This window comes from Anastrepha obliqua, chromosome 3, assembly GCF_027943255.1.
Source record: "Anastrepha obliqua isolate idAnaObli1 chromosome 3, idAnaObli1_1.0, whole genome shotgun sequence".
NCBI lineage: Eukaryota > Metazoa > Arthropoda > Insecta > Diptera > Tephritidae > Anastrepha > Anastrepha obliqua.
The window spans coordinates 144,910,056-144,925,299 of NC_072894.1; the positions used below are offsets into that span (position 1 = coordinate 144,910,056).

General features: G+C 33.3%; 1 protein-coding gene across 2 annotated transcripts; it reads right to left on the reverse strand.

The window, feature by feature from the left end:
• Positions 1-10,056: 10,056 nt before the first annotated feature.
• LOC129242640 (uncharacterized) lies at positions 10,057-11,218 on the reverse strand. Of its 2 annotated transcripts, none has more exons than XM_054879399.1 (2): positions 10,947-11,218; positions 10,057-10,884 (listed from the first exon to the last, which is right to left on the reverse strand). In XM_054879399.1, exon 2 carries the CDS (start codon positions 10,813-10,815, stop codon positions 10,057-10,059), a length of 759 nt encoding a protein of 252 aa, XP_054735374.1. In that variant the 5' UTR covers positions 10,816-10,884; positions 10,947-11,218. Both variants share the same exon structure in this region, with proteins under 2 accessions (XP_054735374.1, XP_054735376.1).
• Positions 11,219-15,244: the final 4,026 nt, after the last annotated feature.

Below are 15,244 nucleotides of genomic sequence, written 5' to 3' on the forward strand. Positions count from 1 at the left end.
AGAGTTAAAAGCGTGGGATGCTGGATATAGTAAATATTACAATCATTCTATTGGCAACTACCTATGTACAGAAGGTTATGAAAGTGAAGCAAAATGCATCCCACGCTTTTAACTCTAATTTGAATTACTCTATTTGTATCTTAATTTTTGTTATAATTCTGTTCTGAGGTAGTTGACTATGACTGATCGTTCGATTTGCTATTACTTCATTATAGGTCCCTTTATCATTAAAATTTATTTTCTACTTTTTAGTTCGGTTAGCAATAAAAGCGTGTTTTTTAATTTTTTTAAACTATTTTTTATTTAGCTTCCAAAAACCTATCCCCCGAAAAATTTATTATATATTTATTATATAAGCTTGTATTTTTCTAAATACATAAATACTTTTTGCTTGTACGAGCACATTCAGAATTACGGCTGCAGCGACAAAATTAAAAATTCGAAATAAGGGATATGCTTCAGTTCCAAATTAGCGGATAGAAATATTTATACACTTGAATGATGAAAACTGTAACCAACACTGAATAGCCGGCTTAGTTGAATTATTTTATGTTTGCTGGAGACTATCATTTCAGAAGAAGAAGTATTTTCAACGAACCGAAGACAAAGTAAAAGTCTCAAGTCAAGCCAAAAGTTAACACGCTAAAGCAATTCTTATGCTGAAATGCAGTTTGACATAGTCTTGTGTAAAGTTCTACGACTTTTTGCAAACAATTCCAGAAATGCTTCACAAATTGTTGCAAAGGAACACATATTTCGCCCAGAATTATGCCAACGCTGAACACTGTGACCACGAAGTACACGAAGAGTTGTAGTTGATAGTTAATTAGTTAATTTATTAGATTTAGAAAAGTTTAACATACAAGTGCAAGTTTCTTGGAGGAATAAAATATATAGTATATTAATATCAGATAATAACTTTTATATATGTATATAATTGGCACGTACACCCTTTTTTGGGTGTTTGGCCGAGCTTCTCCTCCTATTTGTGGCGTGCGTCTTGATGTTGTTCCACAAATGCAGGGACCTACACTTTCAAGACGACTCCGAACGGCAGATATTTTTATGAGGAGCTTTTTCATTGGCAGAAATACACTCGGAGGTTGGCCATTGCCTGCCGAGGGGCGGCCGTTATTAGAAAAACCTTTTTCTTAACTTTGGTGATTCACCGAGATTCCAACCTACGGGTGGCTTTTATTATCTTATTTTTTCATTCCTATATTCCGCGAAATTGCTGACGATAGTGGAGTCTTCCTTTTTTTCACTCAAAAATGATAGCGGCTTATGTGTAGCCAGGTTTATTGTAGTCGAAGTGAAGCAAGCGCCACTACAACGTGTGGAAAGAATTCAGAAGGTGTGTCCAACATAAGACCGTTAACCGGCTCTAAGTGAATTTGAAGGATGTGATGGAGATTTGTTTACAAAACTGAGATTGTGTTAGTGCAGTAAGAAAAAATCGACACTAACAATGCTTATGTTACTTCGTTGCCGTCTGAACAACTATTGATTAGAAGGGCTTATATCTATGGTTCCAACGGATGTACCGTTTCAATACAAACTTCTTCAGTTTCCAGAAAAACTATCCTCTGGTATTACAATAAGCAAAGCTCAAGACCAAACTTTTAGCAACATCGGCATAGATTTGATATGTCTATCAATAACTGGAAGTTTCAAAAATCGAACGATATTATTGTCATATAAATACAAAACCAAAAATGTTGTATTTCTCGAAGTGCTCTTCTGAGTGTGATAAAAAAGTAGCTTTTTTCTGTCTTTGCAAATATAAAATTATAAAGTAAAATTTATAAAATATAGATTTTGGTTTTTAATAATTCATATTTTAGAAGAAAATGCGGTAAATTCCACATACTGGTATGAAAGCAATGTAAAATCAATGCGTTACATAATACGTTGCGTATACGCTCTGTTGGATGCGCCTAATTTTCCTTACTCATTATTTATGCGTTTATGCAATGCTAATTCTGATGCCATGTATTTCTGTACTCATATGATTATGTAATGTAGTCCCCTGCCAAACCTAACGTTAAAAGCTTACATTAAAAAAATGACGCAAATTTAGAAAACATATCGGTTAACAATATTCTCCACAGGTATATATTATTATATCACGGGATACTAAAATGAAATATGAACAACGGGGTGCTCAATTTGGTGCGGACCAAACTTTATGTGCTCACCCACATTTTAATAAAATTTAATTTGGACTGACGAAAATTTAGTATTACCATGTAAAGAGTGGGCATGATTTGTGTCTTATGGGGTGGGGAGCAATATGAGCACCAATTTGGGGTAAGATGTATTACGTTATGTCGTATGTCGTTACTAAATTTACGCATTTACCCAAAATTGGGCAGATATTTTTCAAAATTTTACCTGAAGGTGGACGTGGTTTTTGACCGATTTGACCTATTTTCAATATCAAGCTACCTGGGACAAAGAGTAATAAGTGACACACATTGGTTTCGTTGAATTACAATATTTTCAATGGATTTACCGTGCGTACGGACGGACAGAGGATGGATGAACAGGCATGGCTAAATCTACTCCGCTCATCATACTTGGCATTTTGGTATACCTACTTTATATATCTATCTCGATTCCTTTATGCTATTTTACAAAAACGTTATGTGGATAAAATTATATTACCCTTGGGCACAAGTGCACTTGGGTAAATACAGTCTTTATTTGTTTTTGACGTGATAACGTCTTATAATTCGATTTAACAGGCTGCACGCACGAAAAAATGTGTCGTTACCTTGCTTATTAGTGTTACCTTGCTCATTAGTGTTACCTTGCTCATTGCCGTTACCTTGCTCATTGCCGTTACCTTGCTCATAGCCGTTACCTTGAATGAACTGCAAGCGAAAGCGCGGAGCGAACGACAAAGCAAACGAACGGCAACGTTCGACATCTTGCTCTCTCCTACTTAAGTGAGCGTATATGTGTATGTAACACACAGAAATGTCAACCGAAGCCAAAAAATTCAAAATCTATAAAATTATGTTGTTTTAACATATTTTTATAGGGAATCTATCAAATGCAACTAATGTAAACAGATTTTACATTTGTACAAACCACATTTTGAAATATTCGAATGCAAAGTCTAACCAGTGCAAAAGTTCCATTTTAAACATTTCTGTTGCATGTTTTGTTTTGATTAATTATCTTGATAAGATATATTATGCCGTAACATTTGCTTTTTTAAATCTCGGTTTATATATAAAGAATGTAAGAAAAATGTAAAAGGATTGATTTACCGTATAACTCGATGTCGCGTGCGACATTGAAAAAGAACATTTGTTATCAGTGAGTCGAAGGTATTTGTACAATTTCCATCAAATATTAGTAGCAAATAGATATTTTTATTGCTAATTAAATAAACAAAACTTTGCTGGAAAATAATCAGCGCTTTGCTCTTTTTAACTTATTTAAAGCTTGTAGCGTGCGATATCGTAAATTGAAAATTTGTCTCTTCATTATAAGTTGGACGAAAAATGGAAGGAAGTGAAAAATATTCCAGGTATATCCCAGTTGCATTCGTTTTCTTGCGATGGCCAACAGTTAGAAGCAGCTAGGACTGCATATTCCATTAAAAGAACTTTATTTGTCATTAGTAGTACTATTCTCAGTTAAGTTAGTTTCCGTTCTTTGTTTTTACATAGTATATGTATATATAAGATTAATATACTTATTTTTGTTTTTCTTTATTGAAGATATTTTGTTAAGTTTATAATTTTGGTTGTAAAAATAAATATATTGAATATATTAAAAATCATTTATAATCATCTTTTGCATGTCTAATTACATAAAAAGTAAAAAAATAAACACAAAAAGTATGATGGAACAAAATGTCGCATGCGACATGTCGCGTGCGACAGTGATTAAAATTAAATAAACAATAAACTACTTAATATTTTTGAATAAAATAAAAAGCATTATTAAGATACATCAATGCTTAACATTTAAAAATTAGTCACATTAATATATTTCTTCAGGTTTCGCTGAAAAAAGTGTTTGATTTTTTTGCTTTGAAAGCGACTTCTGTTTTTGTCGCATGCGAATGGCTTGATTTTTTGTAATTATCTTGAAAACGAACAATTTCCCAAAATCAACCTTAGCACCAATCATAGTGCTAATCAAGTGCTATAGCTTTCGCCTTTTGGGTAAGACTCCGTCAGAAAATATGAGATTTGCAAGTGGTCTTTCGATTTCTTTGAAACTTTGGGAAATATTAGTTCTAGGTAAGATACATTCGAGCCTAAAAGGATTTTGAAAAATTTTCAAAATTGAGTCATCTACGCCATGTTGGAAATCGGGACCGTGTTTTTTTCAAAAATCAATATTTCTTGAACCGTTGGATGGATTTCAATGCAATTTACAGACAATATAGAAACAAATAAGTAGTTTAAATTAGTATTATGTTAAAAAAAAAATTTCGAAATTTTGACCAAAAAAAGTAAAAAAAATTTTTTGAATCAATTTTTAGTTGATTTGGCCAGTTTTTTAGATTTTCTGTTATACACGTAACGATTCCTTATGATTTAACCTTTATTTTGAAAAAAAAAATTTTATGGTGTCTATAATAGTTCTCGAGATATTGCGATTTTAGTGGAAGCGCGCACCGTGAAGTTCGCGGTTACGCAGCGCGGGAGTAGAAAAACGCGCACAGACCTGCAGCAGTCTGCTCCAGTCACTTCATACAGGAACACATAACGCAGCGCGTTGCGTGCGTGCGTGCGCGCTTCCACTAAAATCGCAATATCTCGAGAACTATTATAGACACCATAAAATTTTTTTTTTTCAAAATAAAGGTTAAATCATAAGGAATCGTTACGTGTATAACAGAAAATCTAAAAAACTGGCCAAATCAACTAAAAATTGATTCAAAAAATTTTTTTTACTTTTTTTTGGTCAAAATTTCGAAATTTTTTTTTAACATAATACTAATTTAAACTACTTATTTGTTTCTATATTGTCTGTAAATTGCATTGAAATCCATCCAACGGTTCAAGAAATATTGATTTTTGAAAAAAACACGGTCCCGATTTTCAACATGGCGTAGATGACTCAATTTTGAAAATTTTTCAAAATCCTTTTAGGCTCGAATGTATTTTACCTAGAACTAAGATTTCCCAAAGTTTCAAAGAAATCGAAAGACCACTTGCAAATCTCATATTTTCTGACGGAGTCTTACCCTTTTGTCAAAATAAAATAATGTTTTGGTATATGTTTTTTTCACTTTGAATGCGTACGAATGTCGCATTCGACATTGGAGAAATGCCCATATGCCTTCTTATTGATTATTATTAATTTGATTTACTTGAAGAATTTAAAATAAAACCAAATTTGTTAATAATACCTGTTGTTTTAATGTTATTATTATTTTTTGACGTGATAACGTCTTATAATTCTATGTAGCCGGCTGCACGCACCAAAAAATGCGTCGTTATCTTGCTCATGCGTCGTTACCTTGCTTGAACAGCATGTTATGTTATGTTATGTTATGTTATGTTATGTTATGTTATGTTATGTTATGTTATGTTATGTTATGTTATGTTATGTTATGTTATGTTATGTTATGTTATGTTATGTTATGTTATGTTATGTTATGTTATGTTATGTTATGTTATGTTATGTTATGTTATGTTATGTTATGTTATGTTATGTTATGTTATGTTAAGTTATGTTATGTTAATGTTGACTCATTCTCTATACCCATACAAAATATCTATCAAACAAATAAAATTAAAATTTTCTTTTGAAAAATGCAACCATTCAATCAGTATGTTCTTATGACGTTATCACGTTAAACTATCGTCAGTAAACCGACTTTACAGACAACCTCTTTTTTTTAATATAAACAAAATTTTGCTCAAACTAACTGTTCACTTTTAAAATTAGTATAAAATGGACCCCTTCTATATTAATACTTCCTTCTGAAATGACTACAGTAAACATTATTTTGTGGGACTATGGTGGAGATGCGAAAAAATGTTCCTTTTGTCTTCAAAATGTTACTATAAACAAGAAATAATTGATATATTTGATTGTTGTTGAGTTTTCAAAGTTTTATAGGAAAAAACAGTACTGCAATCGGTTTATGTAACCTTCCAAGAAAGAATAGCTCCAAAGTACCAAAAAGCCCGTTCAAATCAGATCATTCTAGCGTACATTCATATGTACATATGTATTTTGGGACTTTATTTTATTTTTTATTTTTTTAATTTTAATTTTTTTTATTAAAGTTTACTTAACAATACAATTATTATATAAACTTACAAATTATGCTGCATTAGCATCAGAGGCTTTCGGCTGGCATGAGGCTTAAAGAGTATTAGATACTGGCAGTGCTTCTACCCTCCAAGAACGTCATGTCTGTGGCATGCAATACATCGTTATTCATTTTATGTATCACTTACAGAACCTCCTCTTGTGTAAAGCACAAGCGCGGAACAGTTGTTAACACATAAAAAGCCCTGGCCTCTTCTGAGCGGACAACAAAGGCAACCGCGCCTACGCACATTAAATAATAAAAAAATCCTTAAAAAACAATAACTATAAATTGTGAGAGGTGTATGTAGTTATCGTCCAGAAGCAAAAATAAAAGGGCAACTTTATTCTTGTCTTAGGTAGTTTAGTACTTATACATATGTAAAGGGCGGTCCATATTGTGGTTTATTTTTACCATTAAAATAATGCATAAAAATCTCATAAAATATAGCATAGCATTGGTCTTCGAAACACGTCTGTTCAATTTTAAAGGAAGAATGCAAGTGACGTTTGCTGCTAAGAATGCTCTAATCATACATTACATCTTCCCCTTTTTATTTCTAAAATCTAATGATTGGTAACAATCAATTGGTTTTGCACGGCGTTCGCTCCTGCGTAAGGAATCAGATATCGCTAATTGATTGTCACCGCTTATAATTACATCTTCATGTTTTTCGATTTCTTTGTTTTTATAAAAATCATCCTGAATACAACTTTCAGAATCATGCTGAGATCTCACATTTTCCTTTAAATTTACAAATTTTTTTGAAGTTTTCTTTTTTCGTATTTGGTTTACATGGATATAACGAATATGATTATTTACTCTTATTAAGTACCTTAAGTTAGATATCTTTTTTTCAATGACAGCAGGTATCCATTTAACAAATTCTTTGAAATGGTTTAAATAATATACTATTTCCCCTACTTTATAATCATGATTTGCTCCTTTCACTTTGGATTGTGTATTATTCTTATTTGATTTACAATTTCTTTTGTTAGTGTTCTTAAGCTTAAATTTTTTTTCACTTTTCAACAAATCTAAACAATTCTAGGCTTGTATGCGAACAACATTGCTGAAGGTGACTGACCGGTTGCTGTAGTTGGTGTATTACGATAGTAAAGCAAGAACTTTTTTACTTTTTGTTCCATGGATAGTGAACTTTCTTTACTCAAGCAATATTTTTTGAAAACTGTTTTTATCGTACGAACACAGCGTTCCGCTAATCCGTTTGACTCTGGATGATACGGTGGACTCTTACACACATTAATACCATTGTTTCTACAAAACTGAATGAATTCCCTACTTTGAAATGGTGGACCATTATCACTAACTAAATATATTTTTAGGATAACCAAAGTATTCAAATACACTGACTAATTGATCTATGACGCGTAATGCTATGGTAGTACTCATCATTTTTATTTCACAAAATTTCGTAAATGCTATTAAGAAAAATTTTTTTCCTGCGAAATCAAAAAAATCAATATGGATTCTCTCAAATGGAAATTCGGATTTTTTCCAAAGTGTTTCGGTTTTGAGTTTATTTGGAGTTCTAGTTTGTTGACATACTTGGCAATTGCTAACATATTTCTCGATGTCTTTATCGCAATTATTCCACCAAACATAAGATCTTGCTACCATTTTCATACGAATAATGCCCATGTGACTCTCATGAAGCATTTTCAACACACGATTTCGCAAACATTCTGGAATAATTACTCTTGAAAAGTAGAACAGACAATTGTCTTCAATTGACAATCTAGATCTAGTAGTAGTAGTAAATCTTTATTTATTTATAAATATTTCATCTTACATTTCAATAATTTTTACAATAATTCGTTTAAATATATAAATACACAAAGAAAGAAATAATAAATTTGTGGCAATAACAATGTTGTCTGTCACAACTCAAAAATTAATCAAAAATTGAACTCTGCAATAAGAAAATTTCTATAGCGTAAGGCTGAGTATATAAAGCAAGTTAGTCTTTTCCAATTATGGCCATTAAGTATATCTATTACTTCTGCTTCATTTAGCTTCGCTGCGTTTAGGTATTTTATTCTGATCTCCTTCAGTACCGGACATCTTCCTAAGAAGTGCTGCATATTTTCTTCCTCGTTTAAATTGCAGAGGGTGCATATTTTCTGAGCATTTCCATACGTAGTTGCATTTAGCTTCAGTAAACCACATCTTGCTTTGAAAATTGTCGTAATATCAGCTAGCCGCAATCTGGATCTATTAGCAAAATATTTTTTATATTTGTCTTCAACTTTAATTGGCCATTTGTTTTTAACGAAATAATAAATTTTTGACAAAATTGGATCAACCTTTGTTTCATTGGCTATTTCTTTTAAATTTAAAGGTAATTCATTGGAAACGTTTAAAAAAATAATTGAAATATTTTTTATTTCCGTTTTTTCATTTTCCAATGGTAAACGGGGCAATGCATCTACATGACACATTTGCTTAGCACTTTTATGTTTAATTTCATATTGATGCATAGACAATTCAACCGACCATCGCTGCAAACGTGCCACTGCCACCGCACTATTCAACTTTTTTGGGCTGAAAATTTCTTTAATTACTGAGTTATCTGTAAAAATGGTGAATGGCTGCCCAAACAAATACTTATGAAACTTTCGTACAGCAAAAATAATTAATAATCCTTCACGGTGAACTTGTGAATAATTTTGCTCTGCCTGTGACAGTGTGGATGAAGCAAACATGACCGGCTTCTCAATACCATTTACGATATGTGAGAGAACTGCAGCCACGCCGTAAGGACTTGCGTCAGTTGATACAACAATAGGTTTCTTAGGGCCATAAAGTTCTAATAAATTATTTTCAACAATGAACTGTTTACTTTTTTCAAAAACCCTTTGACATTCTTCACTCCAGTGAAAAGGAGTTTCTTTTTGCAGCAGTCGATATAAGACATTTAGTTCAGCGGACATGTTTGGAACGAATTTCCTATAATAATTTATAAGACCCAAGTATGACTGTAGTTGTTGCAAATTTGTTGGTGCTGGGGCACTTACAATGGCCTTGACCCTATTTGGATTCGGTTTGACCCCACCATCTGTCCAGAAACGACATTTTTCAATATTAATTTTAACATTGAATTTTGACAGACGATCGCAGACTCTGTAAACATTTTCAATGGCTTGTTGTTGATTTAAGCCTCCAATAATTATATCGTCCTGAAAGGCTCTAACGAATTGCAAACCATTTAAAATTTGGTCCATAACAGACTGAAATATAGACGCAGCGCAGTTTACTCCAAAGGTTAATCGCTTGTAAGCATTTAAACCATTTTGGGTATTAACAACCAGAATTTTTTTAGAGTAATTGGATAATTTCAATTGTTGGTATGGACCTTTTAAGTCTATAATAGAAAAATACTTGCAGTTTGCGAATTCCGCGAATATATTGTATCTTCTACCAAAGGTAAAGGATAATGAGCAAATTCGAGACATTTATTTAGCGATGTTTTTCCATCGAGACAAATCCTTATTTCCCCGTACGGTTTCGCAACAATTACAACGGGACTTGCCCATTGGCTATATTGAACAGGTTCTAAAATTTCTTCTTTACACAAACGCTCAAGTTCTTGACCGACCTTTTCACGCAATTTAAATGGAACAGTATACGCGGCATGAAAAACTGGTGTCTTATTTTCTTGTAAAACTAAATCCACCTCAAAGTTTCTAAAAACCTCATTCATTTTTTCATCGACTATATTCGGATATCTGCTTTTAATCATTTTATATATATTTTATATTTATATCATTATGTTCGATCAAGCTAATTATATTGGTTTCAAACCTCTTACGCCAACCACTAAATAATTTATCCAACCATGTTCTGCCCATTAGTGGCTTGAACCTTTTTCCAATATTGACGACTGACATTTTTAGACTGACAACAACATTCCGATGGCACACTTCAGCAATGAATGATCCACATTCTAATATTTTCTGACCTGAAAAAGTTATTAAATTATTATTTGATTTGACCAATTCGACATTTTTAAATTTTTCATCAAACTCATCCTTTGAAATAATTGAAGTGCAAGCTCCACTATCCACTTCCATTTCGATAATGATTTTGTTGACATTGACAGTAACGTAGCAAGCTTCACTGGCACCGTGGATGTTGTTGATGACTTTGATCGACTCAGATGTACAGACTGATGAAGTGTGACCTTTACGTTCGCATTTAAAACATTCCCAGTTGACCGCGGGACACTTCTTCTCGTCGTGCTTTCTTCCACATCGTTTACATTTGTTGAACTTTTGTACTGAAATTTCATCAGATGGCTTTTTTGACTTCTGTGGTATTTTTTGATTTTTATGCTTCCAATCAGACTTCTTTTGTGACGAATGTTTCTCTCTGTTTCCGTTACTTTCATTTTTTAGACTATTTACTGTATTCGAACGCATTTCGATTTGACCTTGTTTGGTTAACTCTAACTGCAGTGCAATTTCACATGCTTTGTCAAAATTTGAGGTTAGGTCATCCATTAATTTCTGTTGAATTCGTTCACTTCTAAGACCTCTTATTAGCTGATCTAATAATTCCTCATTTAGGTGCTTTTGTTGTAAATAAGCAACATCTTTAGCATGTTCATTTGTAATAAAATCACCAAACTCACATTCTTGCGATAAGAGGTGTTGTTAGCTTTTTGCACAGCTCATAAACTTTGGCTCCGCACATGGTGATGAATAGAGGTGCTTTAAGTTCATCGGAAACTTTGTTACATATAAAAAATTGATCCATTCTGTCCTTGTATCCAGGGAAATCGCCACCGGGAACAAATGGTTCTATAAATCCAATAAAACTATTTGACATTGTGATTTTATCACTTTTATTTCTATTTATTTATTATTGCGGGCGGGACACTTGTATTGCTGTTTTCGCTAATCAACAGCGGACTTGCTTCGCCTTCACTATTTTTCTTTTCTTCTAGTGATAATTCTAAATTTACCCAATTTATTCAGTAAAGGCAAATTTAATTTTTCTTTGCACGTTGGTTCTTTTTACTCGTCGCCATAAAATGTATTAAGAGAAACACGTCTGTTCAATTTTAAAGGAAGAATGCAAGTGACGTTTACTGCTAAGAATGCTCTAATCATACATTACAGTGGCCAATTGACATCGTCAATACGGCTGTTCACACGATTACTAAACTTGGCACGCAAAAGATCGATTATGACATGGCGCGCCATACTCCTTAAGCCAAACAACGTCCAAGTCCATGTCTTCAATTTCCGAATCTCAGAATTCTCAAAGAAAAATGAATCAATAATTCCATCACTTCAAAATCCGCATAAAATTGTTACTCTCTTTGATGTCTTCTCGATGATCACCTATTTTAGGCTTTAAATTTAGGATATGCCTAAGATAAAGTTCTAACCTAACCTAAGATAAAGTTCTCTTTTAATTAAAATGTTTTTAACTTATTTAGAGCCAACTTACTGTAACTTAACTAAGACTATACCTACAAGCCAAACTGTTTACAAATATAGAAAAGGATTATATTCTTAAAGGCGTGGGAGTGTGACATACATTCGTCTATTTTGTAGGAGGAATAGAATAAGAGTAGGTGTAAAAAGTTTAAATGAAGGCAAATACGCACAACCGTTGAGGTGAGACCTCACAAAATTGCTCCGTAATTTATGTTTTGGTTGCAACCTGCCAATTCCACTCATGCTATGGATGCCAATGTTTGCGTTAATTACTAAATCGGTATTATTTTGTTTCGGCAACCTGCCTCAGATTAAAATCATATGTTAAAATATTTGAATATTTTTTGAAGTGAAAACTTCTTTAGAATCGTTGGGAGTGATTTGAGAAAAAGTGAAACGAAAAAAGCTACACTCTTGGCTACGAATATTACATATACACGTAGCGACGAACTAAATAACTTTTAGGCCAGCGCCGACAGCATGGCGGGATAGCCGAGCGGCTAGCAATGTGAGCTTCCGATCCAAAATCCTTAGTTCGAATCACAAGAAAAAAATTTTTTTTATACAGTTATTTTATTTTATTTTATGATATGTTTATGAGGAGCTTTTTTTCATGGCAGAAATACACTCGGTGTTTTGCCATTGCCTGCTGAGGGGTGAGCGCTATTAGAAAAATAGTTTTCCTTAATTTTGGTGTTTTCACCGAGATTTGAACTGACGTTCTCTCTGTGAATTCTGAATAGTAGTCACGCACCAACCCATTCGGCTACGGCGTTTGTTTAATTTTACTGATGCAAAAATGAGGAAAAATATATGAATAAAGTTTGCTTACTGTTTACACATTTTCCAAAGGTGACGGAGAACCAAAAAAAAGTCGATTTTCAAACAAATACGAGTGCATATGTGTAATTGTGTTAGAGTTTCGGTCACGCTCCAGCAAAACCTGCGTGCATATGTGTTTGTAACATTCAAAAAAATGTAATTGTGTTAGAGTTTCGGTCACGCAGGTTTTGCTGGGGACGCTCATAATAGCAACCGCGTGTGTATTTTTATATTCGTAAATATTTTCATTTTTAAATATTTACCGCAATTATGCCGAAAAATAATACAGAAAAGTGTCGTGAGTATCGACAGAAAAAAAATCAATAAATAGCATCACGGAATTCATTCACGAAAATTTAATAAAGTATACACCAGAAGTATCGCGGATACTTAGAAAAGATTACAATAAAGTTCCAATGATTTTAAGTGGCGATTTTAACGTAAATTTTGCATTGGACACAGCGGTTCCTTTAATTGACGTTCTCAATACAACATTCAATTTAAAAATGTGTAACAATCGCACTGAATCGACAACACGATCAAAAACAACCATTGACACGGTATTTCAAAGACATGTTGACAACATCGAAACCAAAGCATTTGTATCATATTTTAGCTATCATAAGCCACTCGTATCATTTGTTGAAATTGAAAACATTGAGGATTAATAATAATAAAATGAAGAAAATAAAATATGAACTTTATAGCAATATTATAATGAACCTATAATTATCTTGCTCCTAATGCTGCTTTCGTCTTATTCTCTCTCCAGTCATCGACTAACACTCGCTTCGTTCGGACTCGTTCCCAAAGTACTCGTGCGGTTGATAATTTTCTCGTGTGTTAAGTGCTATACGCATTATTAAACTTATTCAGAAAATCAAATATCAAATACCTTTTTATTTTCACTTGATCGTTCAATAATAATTAGTGTAGTATTTATCAATGAACTTTCCACCCCCCCTTGTGGGGAACAGGTTTAGTGTATTGCAAGACTGCGATACGCTGGCCAGCCCCAAAACTAAACGTAAAAAAAATCAAACAAAAGAAAAGAATTCTACTTATTTGGATTTCCCTGAATTGCCAACCATAAATGTCAACTACCTACAGCCCAAATTTATTGTCGTAAAATCCACGGAAAATGACAAGCCATTAGCTAACTTCAGTGTATTTGCTAAAAAAAAGGCATTGGACTGGATCAGTACTGAGGTCCAATCGGTAAATATTCTCCGTGATGGCAATCTCCTTGTTTTAACTAAAAATCAAAAAGTGGCTGAGAAATTTATTCATACGACGGTTTTTGGTGGCTTGTGCAAAGTTTCAATCTCATATCATCAAAACCGTAACTGCACTAAAGGCACTATATTTGATAAAAATCTAATTCCTACTCCAGAATCAGAAATACTAGAAGATTTGAAAAGTCAGGGTGTAATTAGCGTATATAAATTCGCAAAGAAAATTAATAACAAATTAGTATATACGGGGTCTATTTTGCTTACTTTTAACCTTTATACGGTTCCCAAGGTCATTGATATAGCATGGTACAAGCTCGGAGTGAGGGAATATTTTCCAAATCCCATGCGATGCAAAAGTTGCCAAAAGCTAGGCCATACACTCAAGCATTGCAACAACAACCCTATTTGTTCGGTTTGTAATCTTCCCCCACACACTCCTTCCAGCTGCACTCGCACTATGTGTGCCAACTGTCTGGGCCCGCACCCTTCATCCGCCAACTCATGTCCAATATTCCAACAACAAAAAGAGATTTTGAGAATTAAAACACAGAATAAGTGCAGTATGCTTGAAGCACGACGCACATTTAAGCAAAATAACCCTCTCAATTGTGAAATTTCTTACGCCACTGTTACTGCTCTAAATTCTAATTTAAACAACAAAGAAACTAACAACTTAAACTTCAGAACCAGTTCTGTGCCCACTCTTTCCCTTCCCTCTATTCTATCCGTACCCTATACTCATCACCCTCCAACTACTGACCTTAAACGTACGCCTGACTTACACGCTTCAATAGAAGACAACAACACTGATACTAACGCTACTGATACCACTGTTAATTCTATTCATCAACACATCTCAGAAACCCCCTCTAATCCCTCCTCCCCAGTTTCAACTATCAACCCTCAAACCAACAATAACCAACAAATAAATACTGCTACTGTTATACATAATTCGTTTTCACTTAATAAAAACAACAACAACACTGTACGGTCAAACACATCTCCACCAAATTTCCCATCTAATCCACTTTCTCATATTTTCTCTCAACTTACTGAAGATCAACCAACAACACTGAATACACATTCTACAAATCCCACTCAAAATTCGACTTCAATCAACTCTTAAGTCACTATTCAGAGTACATTAAGTGTACTTTTGAATTAGTGTCTTAGCTAATTTCTCTTCCAATAACATTGATGCTGAACATTCTTCAATGGAATATTCATGGCTATTATAATAACTACTCAAATTTAGAAATATTAATTAAAGAGCAATCCCCTAAGATAATTTGTCTCCAAGAGACTCACTGCAAATACGGCTCAACTCCAATATTACCTAAGCAATATAATGGACATTTTCACAACTTTAGTTATAACACTACTGCTAATCAGGGTACAGCTTTGTTGATACACAAAAGCATTCCATA